This window comes from Amphiprion ocellaris, chromosome 4 (genome assembly GCF_022539595.1).
Source record: "Amphiprion ocellaris isolate individual 3 ecotype Okinawa chromosome 4, ASM2253959v1, whole genome shotgun sequence".
Classification (NCBI taxonomy): domain Eukaryota; kingdom Metazoa; phylum Chordata; class Actinopteri; family Pomacentridae; genus Amphiprion; species Amphiprion ocellaris.
Window position 1 is genome coordinate 1,895,638 of NC_072769.1, and position 12,041 is coordinate 1,907,678.

The 12,041-nt window shown below is 40.4% G+C and overlaps 1 protein-coding gene and 1 pseudogene across 1 annotated transcript; both read right to left on the minus strand.

Moving 5' to 3' along the window:
• Positions 1–37: 37 nt before the first annotated feature.
• On the minus strand, positions 38–6,929 carry LOC111583014 (nicotinamide riboside kinase 2-like; annotated as a pseudogene).
• A 2,623-nt stretch (positions 6,930–9,552) lies between these two features.
• fgfbp1b (fibroblast growth factor binding protein 1b) lies at positions 9,553–12,041 on the minus strand. The gene is made up of 2 exons (XM_023291929.3): positions 11,887–12,041; positions 9,553–11,608 (listed from the first exon to the last, which is right to left on the minus strand). The coding sequence occupies exon 2, from the start codon at positions 11,578–11,580 to the stop codon at positions 10,909–10,911; it is 672 nt and encodes a 223-aa protein (XP_023147697.2). The 5' UTR covers positions 11,581–11,608; positions 11,887–12,041; the 3' UTR covers positions 9,553–10,908.

A 12,041-nucleotide genomic window follows, 5' to 3' on the forward strand; every position in this document is an offset into this window, starting at 1 on the left:
GGAGGGGTCATCTCAGGTCTTGTTACATTACTTTCTGTTATTCTTTTTGTGGAAGGGTTTGCAGTTGATCGTTGCCACAGAAACCGGCAGCCAATAACGAGGTCCGAACAGCAGGGTGTGGGGTCAGACCACCTCGAGCCACAGGAAGAACAATACCTCCGACTCCTCCCACCTCGCTGCCTTGCGTGTTTTTGGGTGTGCGAGCCTGTGGGTGGCCATGTGTTCAGTCAGCTTTGTAGGTCAGATCTTGGGTACTTAATGGAGCGTTGATGTTATTTTTCCCTCCTGACATGCAGCCCCTCCTCTCCATCACCACATTGGCTCTGTGAACCACCAGTAGCAGTTCCCATTCACAGTGACTCAATGAGAGAAGAAAAGCAGTGAATAAAACTTTATGATGCACAGTAATAACTGTTGTCTGAACGTGCAACCAAACAAACACAGTTCATGCCGATTCCGTGCTCTGTAGCGCCTGGTGTTCTTACAGTAATGCGGACCTGAAATGAGTCAAATAATTGTCATGACTGAATTTTATAATTTAACAAATATAAAATCTGTTGCCTTATTGTCAAATGTGATAGTAAGCTGAACAACTGGCAACTACTTCCTGACATTTTATGGATTACATGAATAACTAATAATCAAAAAGTAATCTGCATCATCAACACCAGTACAACCTACTATGAAAAGAAGTTTTAATTGCAGCTCTACATTTATAAGATTATATTAAAGTCAGTCACATAAGGTGCAGCATAAGCATTATTTAAATTCTAAGTTGCATGAAGGTCTGAGTTCTGTCTTTTACCTATTTCTGTGAAGCTTTGGTTGTATGATTTAGATCGCTGTCTTGATGGAAAACAAATCATCTCCCAATTACATCAGGTTGTCCTACACTATTTCCCTATAGTTTGCTGCTTTCATTTTAAGCTCCACCTTTACCAGCCTTCCAGGTATCCTGCTGATGAGGAGCATCCCCACATTATGATGCTGCCACCACTATGCTTCATACTGAAGACAGTGCGTTTGTGATTATGTGCAGTGTTCTGCTTGGGAGAGATTTACAGATGAGACATATTCCTTCAATTTCTTGATAACTAATGAAAAATGAAAAATTGAATGAATGAGTGGAGAAACAACAAACCTAATCCCATGAAATTGTGATGCATGCATCTGTTTAACATTTAAATGCCTGTCTATGAATCTATGAAATGTGTTAACATGCTGAGTGTACCATAATGACAAAAGTAAACAACACTGATACACATCAAAAGCTCTATGGTGCCAAACTCACAGGCTGCTATACATAGAAAAAGGTGATACATCCACGATTCATCCAAAAAATATCCCCAAATTCAGTCTGTAACAGCCTGATTTAGTAATGCACAAAATGACAAAGAATAACACCCAAATCTTTCACTACATTCATACATTTGTGTTTACCAAAATTTAGCAACATCTCTCCGTCTTGAGTAACCCAGAATTTTCTTTTAACACCACCAAGTGTTGCTTTCTATGAAAAAGCAGGAGGCAGATATTTTTCAGCTGCTTTCCTGACCTGACATAAAATCGTGACCATAAATCTGTAGATTTTAGAGTAATCTGCTGGAGAATTTTTGAAGGCATGCTCTGGCATTACTTGAATGTCAGAGCATATTCAGAGCAAGTTCCAGTTTCCACTGGATTTTTATTATTCCAGTAGCTCCCACTGTTCTTGAGTAGATATTGCAAAATGCTTGACAAATCATAATATGAGTGAAACTAGAATTACCAATTTACAGCTGAATGCCTTTATCAAATCAGCCCGTCACATTTTACATCCGTGTCTGTGTAGACTTGACCTTTGACCTTTTAGATAGACATTTCTGTGAAATGTGGTCAAAATTAAAAAATGAATTCTTAAATCATTGCCAAAAATTTGTTTTGAGAGGTGACAATGACCTTGACTTTTGATCGCCAAATCAGTTCATTCTTGACTCTAACTGAACATTTGAAGCAAAATTTGAAGAAATTCATTTTGGGTTTAGTTTTATAATTAACAAAGTTATATAAAATATGTTTACAAATGCATGTTTTTTGTACTTTGTTCTTGAAAAACTTGTTTTGCTTTTGGTACATATCATATTAGGTGGCTTTCCAAAGCAGAAACTCAAGTGAGGGAAGAGGTAGTACAAACATTTTTCAGGAACAGCCCCCTGATCAGCCCTTTAACCCTTTCTGTTTCCATTGCAGTGTTGATCAATCAGCTTCGACTGTAACGTTAACTGTGCATTAGCAACAACAAATACTAGTTACTGGATGTAACTCTGGTTTGATGAGCACATATGAAATAGAACGATGAATGGTTTGTTACAATTATTGATGTCGATGTTTGAGATGAAAGAAATCAAGTTTATCAATCAGCATGGAGACCAGCACAGCAAATTGTCAGGGCCATTCAGAATTCAATTCAATTCAATTCAATTTTATTTATATAGCACCAATTACAGTCAAATTGTCTCAAGATGCTTTACAGAACCCATATGCCTGAACCCCCAGAGCAGCCCTAAGGAGACAGTGGCAGGAAAACACCCTTTTAACAGGGAAAAAAACCTCGAGCAGAACCCGGCTCTAATGTGGGGGGACCCATCTGCTGCTGGCCGGGTGGGTTGAGAGGGACAGAAGAGGTAGAGAGATAGAGATAGAGGGGTAGAGGTAGAGATAGAGGGATACAGATAGAGGGATAGAGGTAGAGGGATAGAGATAGAGAGGTGGGGGGGACACAAGGACCATAAAACACACAGTATAATACATGCATGATAAGACAGATGATACACACAAAGTACAACTAACATGGAAACTAATTATAGTTTACTGCTATGATGTACAGCTCTGGCATTAAATATACTACATATACAGCTGGTAGTAAAATTCAAACTGTAAGTAGATGAGCAAATCAAGTATAGTGAGGGTGATGCAGATTAGATTGGTGGAAATGGGCAGCTGGAAGCAGTGGACTGGAGGAAGGTCAGCAGCAGCATCCACTGTCGCCTTTTGGCTTGCTTTGGGGGTCAGGCATATGGGTTCTGTAAAGCGTCTCGAGACAATTTGACTGTAATTGGCGCTATATAAATAAAATTGAATTGAAAATTGAATTGAATCCCACAGATGGAGATTAGGCCAGTTGGTGGGAGAACAACCACAGATCTGAAGCATCCAGCTCTGGGACCAGGGACACTCGGAGAAAGGACACAGAAAGAAACAGAGTGAATGTAATGCAATAATGGTATATATAGTAAATACATAGGTAGTTAGAGAAGGGCTCAGTGCATCCAGAGAGGTTCCCCAGCAGCCTAGGCCTATAGCAGCATAACTAGGGGCAAACTAAAGGGACGTCAAGAGGGGAAGTCAGTTGTGCAAATGAAAACACCAGCTCACCCCCTCAGGGTCCCCCAGTCAGTCCTAACTATAAGCTTTGTCAAAAAGGAAGGTTTTAAGCCTGGTCTTAAAAATAGAGAGGGTGTCCGCCTCCAGAACCCAAACTGGGAGCTGGTTCCACAGGAGAGGTGCCTGATAACTGAAGGCTCTGCCTCCCATTCTACTTTTAGAGATTCTAGGAACAACAAGTAAGCCTGCAGTCTGAGAGCGAAGAGTTCTGCTAGGATAATATGGTACTATCAGGTCTTTAAGATATGATGGAGATTGGTTGTTCAGAGCTTTATATGTCAGAAGGACGGACCCTGGAATTGGTACTTTTTCTTCCCAAAAAAGTGACGCTGAAAGATGTTCCTAGAGGGCAGTTCCTACAATCTGAACACATACAAAAGTTTGGGCCTAAAACAACCTGTAAGTTCCTGCAGTGGAAAACAGCCAAATGATATCAAAATAAATCTGTTTTAAAAGAAAATAGGCCCAGGGTGGGCATCTTCCTTTGATTTACTCTAAATTATAAATAAAGTGGAAGATAAAAATAGCCAGAACACTGTGTTAATTGTGTTTTCTGTTATTCTTGTGAATAACTTGGTCATTTTACCTCCTTTGGCCTCTAGGATGTGAAAAATCAGTAACACATTACTTTGTAGGAAAAGCCTGTTTAAGAGAGCGTGGTCTGAAGCGAATGGAGAAAACATCAAATTGAAACATGAAGTAGTTGATCTACTGTCTCCAGCTGTTTGTAACTCAGTGTCCTTGAGCCTCGAACAGCCATGATGTCAAAACATTGGATTGTGTTTCATTATTTTTATCATTTTTTCTTCTCTCCCTTAACTGTAGCAACTCATTTCACATATAGCAAATCTGATTTTTTTTTTCTATTGTTGCGTCCTAAATTTAACATGGAGTTCCAGCTTTGATACTGAAGTCTTGAACTATAAATGCTTAGGAGAGGTATGCCAGTATTGAAAAGATAAACTTAGGCTTAGGAAAACATTTGCACCTGTTTCATTCATAATGGAGTCGCTTGTGTATTCATGCTTTTGTGTCTTTAGGCGTAGATTTGACTGAAACGGAAATGGTAATGTTGTTAAACCTCAAAGTGCTTTTTGAAAATGCTGTTTCAATACTTTGAGTGACTGAGTAAAAGGTTGATGCTTTCACAGGTGTTTGTTTAGTTTGTTAAATGTCTGCACTACCTGCCTCAGTGAGAGAAAGAAACAAGACGCGACACGAAGCCATTGTAATAGACATGAAAAGGAAAAGGACACACATACCTAAATGTGACTCAGAGGGGTTGATGATTATTGACAATAATGAGTTTCCTTCAGGGACTTCTTCATCTCATTAATACATAATAGAGGTTAGTGACAGTTTGAAAGTATTTGTCTTGACAGGGCTCCCGGGGTGTAGTAGAGGCTTACCTAACACTGAAAACTGTACAACATGTAATTAGAGGGGAACTTCACCAATTTTACATTTCAGATCTATTCATGAGTTGTCAGGAGAACACAAAGTCTGGGAAAGAGAGCTTCTGTTTGTTTAGTACCTAACGGACTTGAAGGAAGCTTTGGCAGGTGCTCAAACTTTAAATACTTTGTGCATCACTATGGATGGTTGAGAGATCTTACATTGTGATGCTAAGAAGTAGTACTCACAGCAAAACAAAATGTGACAATTGCGACTAAATGCTAAGTTTAGTAGATTTATTCTATATTAATCTACACAAGTTTTAATATATATGTCATTGCCCCATGTGTAATTTAACAGGAAATTAAAAATTCTGAAACTACATGAGTGGTTTCTGACAGCTGACAAACGAAGGTCATAAACTGTTGAACAGGGGTTCGTTTCACGAAGCAGGTTCAACAAACTCTGAGTTTAACCCTGAACTCTGAGTTGATCTACTCTGAGATAGAAAACTCTGAGTTTTCGGTTCCAGAACAACTGATTTGAGTTGGTTAAATCAACTCGGAGTAGTTTCACCCGGAGTTAAGCACGTACACCACAACTCTGAAAAGCCAGCATCAATGGAGCGCCGATTCGACGAGTCACCATGGCAACAGGGAAGCGGAGGGCTGCGTTTTTCACCCCACTTGAATTGAAAATCTTAATGCGCTTCTATAGTGAGTGTGAACACGTTTTTAGAAAGAAGTGCAACACCTGCAGCTGCAAAAGAGAGGGAGACGGTGTGGGAGAACATTGCTGCCCGGGTCAATGTGTAAGTTTAAATCACAATAATATTACAGGAAAACTGTTTGAATAGTAGACTATTAAGTTATTTCATTTAGGTGCAATCCTGCAGGGGAGAAGCTTAAGATGAAATATAAAAACATTTTTAAAACAGGTAAGAAGTCAGCATAATCTCATGGAGCTTCCTCATTTTGATCATGTTTTACATTGTAAAGTAGCTTAAATATTAAGTGGCTGTTTGACTGTGCAGTGGTTTTATCCCACACACAGCCTAAATGTCTGCATCCATATCATGTTCTGTTAAATAATTAAGCCTATTTAAACTAACAAAGACTTCTACTCAGCCAACTATATATATATATATATATATATATATATATATATATATATATATATATATATATATATATATATATATATATATATATATATATATATATATGCATGTATATATATGTTCTTGTGTTGCAGGTACATGGGCCAGACGTGGCCATCAAACAGGCCGGGGGGGTCTGGCACCATGTAGTTCCTAGAGCACCTCCTCTTTTTGCATTCTTCATATGGGATGGAAATAAAGTGACGTTGGTTTAGCACGTCGATCAAAGGCCTGTAGGTGTAAAGCAGGAAGCCCTCCACAATGAGGATGTGAGTCTCCTCCTCCTCCTTGTGGTCGGACTTCAGGACGATCTCTGTGTCCAGGGTGTTATTAACGCCATGAGACTTCTCAAACTTCACCGGGTTCTCCAGCCACGCGTAGATCGTACTCATCATGGTGTCCATGTCCAAAGCAGTGATGACTTGAAGAAGTCATCCTGATGGACCACGCAACAGTTGGGCAGGTTCTTAATCAGGCGGTTGGTGAGGGTGGTTTTATGAACTAGCTCTTTTATTTGTAGGAAATAAAGAAGACATAATGAAATGTGTATCATGTGTTTATTTGACTGCTGTGGTGGTGATGATGGAGACTTAAACTCTGCAGTGATTATTGCATATGGTGTCTCTGACTGCTCTGCTGTCCTGGATAGCTGCAGGTGGATGAGGTCATCATCTGGGTCTTCAGTTTGTAGGGCAGAGTGTTGCTCTCCTCTAATAGTGGTAATATTATGAAGAACAACACATGCCACAATAATATCATAGGCCTCTCAGGAGTCACCCTGAGGTGATGTAGACACTGGAAACAGGCTTTCAGCAGGTCTATGATCATCTCCACCCAGGCTCTCATCCTGCAGTGAGCCTGTTTCACCGACGGATTAGGTTGTATGTAGATTATGGACTGTGATGTGAAACGGTACTGCTCTAAAGATACTTGTCGAGAAATGCGAGAACATCTATGCGCGGTCTGATAACAATCTCCTGACGAATATTTAATTCTCTGAGCAGTAATGCTGCTCCTTCATCTACTGGATCGTTAATAAAAGGACATGACATTTACAGATGGCAGAACTAGACTTCACCAAAACTCGCCTGATGACTGAATGAATGAGGAAATCAAATAGCGTGTGGCTGAAAGAGGGCGGAGACTGAGAGAAACTCGAGGTTTACTGAGAAAAACCTGGTCCCGACCAGGTTAGATTCATAGAGTCTGTTACTACGGTAACTGACCGAGAGCTTAAGTTACCCCTCTTTGTGAAACAGGCTAGAGTTACCCCTCTGTCTCTGGTTTGAGTTACCTCCCTTTGTGAAGTGGAAAACTCTGAGTTTCCCTCATTTCAGGGTTAACAAACTCAGAGTTTTCACTAAACCTGCTTCGTGAAACGGACCCCTGGTCTGTAGGTGTCAGTCATTCTTCTACAACACCAACACTTTCTAAAAACTGCCAGGGACAGAAATCACAATCATTATGTCATACAAAAAGCAGAATCTGCGTGATCGATGCTGATGGCTTTTAATCTTGTGTTTGTGAATGAGTGTGTAGTCTGTGTGCACAAATGTGTGTACATACAGTACATTTGGCAGTCCCTACAAGCAAATTCCACTGAAATCACCTTTTAATGACAGAGGGAGGAAACTACGCACACACCCCCAACTGCTATGAGCAAATATAACACTAATCCTACCATCCAGTATCTGCACAGATGTGTGTTAAAGATTTTTTTTTTTTATCAGGCCTGTTGACCTTTCAGTGTGTGAAAGAAAGTGTTGCATTATAGACTGGAAGTCACCCCACAACTACACCCAACTGAATTTAATGACTTAAAACAACAGCAAGAGCTGGATTAGCTGTTATGTGTATGTAGACAGAGAAAAATAAAACTTTTACACATTGATGTTAGTATTTCTCACAGGAACAACCACAGACACACAAACTCTATTTCAAAATCTTTACTAGCATCTGTTCGAATCAGTTTTGGGACTTTTTAGTTACTGCATTCCTTATTCTGACAGTTTATTTTTAGTTATTGATGCAAAAAGACTAAAATTTAGACCAAAATTTCCCAGTTGTGACAATAATAAGTTGTGATACAATGTATGAAGGCAGGGAAAAGAAAAGAATGACATACTGCAAAAAACTTGCAAAAAAGCAAACAGATCAAACCAAAAGTAAATGTGCAGTAATGATATTTCCACTTCTACTGATAGTGACAGCAATAAGAATGGTCAGAGTACGATGTCTGTGATAGTCATCTTATTTGAGTTGATCTATCAATCACTTTTCTATTAATCCATGGTGCCCTTCGATATCACTTTTAACTTAAAGGTATTTTCTTTACAATGGTGTAAAAGATATAAAGAAGCCACATTTCTCATATTCGAGAAGATAAAACCCTGCAAAGTTCTATTTTTTAATGAAGAATGTTGTTTGAAAGCACATCCTGCATGTGATTTATTTCATTATGCTGCAGTTCTATTACTCTTTGTCTGAACTGATCCTTGGGTGGATCTTCCTGCTGAGGTATCTTCTATTAATCCCCAGAGATAAAAGCAATGAAGCCACATAATGAGTAAAGGTAGTGGCAGGGGGGAGGTGGCTCTTCTGCACGGCACAGACGTTTACATGGTATTCTCATTTCCTTTTTCACCCTTGACCTCCAACTGCTTCCTGCTTTGCTGTATGGTGCTGCTGGAATGTGTCCTTGAGCTGCCAAGAAGGAGTCGGTAAAACAAAATGTCTACAAACATCCCATTTGTGCCATCAAAGTGAGCGGACTTCAGTTAAAGGGTGGAAATCACTCTCCAGTTGGCTTTTTAAGTGTCTGTCTGAGGGAGCAAAGAGCAGGTCAGAGGTGATGGAGGTCAAGAGCAGACAGCAAAGCATATAAATCCACATCTGGGGTTGCACTTGTTCAGGGATTACATGTATAACACACACACATTGCTCATACACATGAGGAGCACACACAGCTGGATCACGGCAGTCTTTACTTTTCATTTTCCTATATAGAAAAAGCTCCTGCCAATGCAGCTGGCTAACGTCACTGACAATGTAATTAGAGACTGCTGCAGGAAACCGGAGGAACAAGCCTTATATTTGGATGCCATATATAATCGCCCCATTTGTGTGCTTGAGAACGAGCCTTTCATGAGTTTGTGGTGCTTTAACCTGAGGGCACGTCAATGGGAGGGCCGTGATGTAATTCAAAAAAAATTTAATCTGTCAAAAAAAAGTCTATCCTCACATGGGGTCTAACCTGTTTTGGTCTGGATAATAACATAGTGGAAACCTTCAACAGTCCTTAAGAGGCAGAAATCACAATTAAGCCTAAAGTTTGTCTGGACACAGCAGCCAAAAACAACAGATGTGTGTGTGTTCTGCACATTAAAGAAGTCAGGGAGTCTCCAGTAACAAGCAGATTTGTATTAGAAACAGGTTGTTAGAATGAAATAAGAGCTTAAGGCTCAATCTAATAAAATGAAGATTTTTGCTTTGCTATATTTTCATATACAGAAACATATGGATCATCCAGTAGGAGCAGTGATATTTCATATTGTTCAAGGCAACAAACAACACAGTAAAAATAGAAAATATTTATTTGTGATGCCTAACTGCAATGGTGCTTTTGGTGACTGACTGATAAATGACTAGAGGTAGAGGATATACCACTCTGCATGATAATCAGCTCTGTGTAATACACATCAGTGGAATAATAGTTGTAGTGTAATCTTGAAATACTCCTTCACAAGTAAAAGCATCAAGATGTGTACTATTTACAGTGTTAATATTAGTACTCTTCTCACATCTAAGAATTAAAACTAGCTGATACAGTTCAAAGTTGTCCAGATCACATAAAATTGTTCACTTGTGTATCTTTAGTTTTACCCATTTTTTTTTTTGCTTCAATGTCTATCAATTGTAAATTTGAATAGTCAAAATTAAATGTTCAAAATCAAATTTATCTGAGCAAAATGTATGGAGAATTTAGCAACAAGCTACTTTAAGAATGACATTTGCACCTGGAGCTAGTTAAGTCTACCTCACTGTGTTTCAGTAAGTCATTTTATAATTTGATCATGTATTTTGAATTGATGTATTAATCTAAAAAGAAATCTTCTGAGCAGCAACTGCAGCTGTCAGATACACATAGTGGAAGACAGTCTACATTATTACTGCTGAAAAACAGATAAAATAGAACCGATATGCTCAAGTGAAGTATAAGCAGCTCAAAAACTGTTAACACAGTGCTTGAGAAAGTGTTACTTCCCTCTAGTGCTGATAAATTACTGTGTTTAAAAGAAAATTATCAATAGCTTCAGTTCAGATTTGCTGAGTCACATTCAGACAAACCCCTGATAAATAAACACACCTGAGTAATATTGAACATGTAGTGTGAGTATTGGTAAAATGGGACACATTTACAGAATCATTCCAAAGCTCCTTCTCACAACTTAATACAATTCTCTAAACAAAAACACACTTACTACAATATACAAGAAGACAAGGTTAAGAAAATCAAACACACAATTGAGGACACCATCTGAAACACAATTTCCTGAAACCATTTTTCTACAGATGGCAAAATGACCACTATATATTTTGACATAAAAAAAATAAGAGAAATTTAGGAAGATAAGCCATGTCAACATTTTATTGTCTTTGAATGACCACAGAATGAAAATACAACAACCTACCTGAAACAGTTGTGTGTCTGTTCACTGTCCCAGTTTGCCAGGTGTCCCGTTTTAACAATACTCGCCCTAATACTGGTGACTGTGAAAACTGAAAATCATTCTGTTCACGGCTAGAAAATGCACACTGAGGAGAGAATCTCTGATTATTACTGATTAAAAATGATGTGTGGACCTTTGCTGTGTCACCACAGTTTAACAGACACTAAGTCCTGCTTTCAGTCTGATGTGTCCACATGTCCGCTAGCAGTCCTCGCTTTGGAGCATAGACAGGAAGAAGGAACACACACTCGCCCACGAGCTGCTGCAGTACTCTACGGCCGTTTTGTGGTGGTCCGCGCGCTTCGTGCAGGATGTGGGCCCGGTGCCGTTGCCGGTGGTGGTGGGGAGGGTGGGGCGGGGTGGCCGCGGCGGGGCAGGCTCCGGTCCTCCGGACTGAGCGGCGACCACGGAGGTTGATATGTCCAGCTTGAAGTGCGCGTCCTTTGGAGCGCGCTTGCACATCCCGGCCCTCACCAGCGCGCGCTCGTCCCTGCACACTTTACTCTGGAGCCTCTTGAACGCGCGGGCCACCTGCTTCCAGAAGCCCCGGGGGTCGGACAGGTAACCGGGACACGTCGCCGGTTTGGCGTTGTACTCACATTGCAGATCTGTGACCCCGCCTTTGATGCGCGCCTCCAGGTTCTCGCACCTGACCGGCAGCTTCACCGCATCCCCTACGACTGTCGCGCTCCACGTGCACTGCATCTTGTCCCTGGTGGAGAACTTCCCTCGGCCGGACGCTGCGCCGTTGTTGTCGCTCCGCTGCGCTTTGCCGGTCTGCTTGTCCGCTGATCGCGCACCGGAGCAGAGAGAGACCTGCTGCCCGAGGAAAGACAGCAGCAAGCAGGGAGCTACAGTCCTCAGCAGCAACATGTCGTCTTTTAGAGGGACAAATATGCACCTGTGGGGAGAGATGACGAGTGACAGAGAATATATTGATTCTGTGGAAAACCCGTAACTCTGTAAAAACAGCACCCGCAATAAAAACCTGTTTATATTATTAATTTACTGCAAAAAAGGGTTTGGTTACATTTGACAAGTTTTTAGACCCATTTTGGTAACACTACTACGCACATAAATGTAATGCGGAATTAAAAGCATGTTAATTCAGATATCATACTACAGTATACTACACATTCAGTAGCTACTAAACAGCCACACGCACTCAGTGTTACTTACCAAGAATGACAAGTGTTGCTGTGCGTAAAACTGCTTCTTGTGGCTCTCTGCGCTCTGGCACATGCTTTTCATACATAGATGCTGCAGCACGCCCACCATTTCCGCCCAATAATACTGTCACACATACTCTCTCTCTTACGCATGCACCTCCACGT

Excerpts from the sequence above, each read along its gene's own strand:
- fgfbp1b (XM_023291929.3), bottom strand. The coding sequence starts at position 11,580 with ATGTTGCTGCTGAGGACTGTAGCTCCCTGCTTGCTGCTGTCTTTCCTC.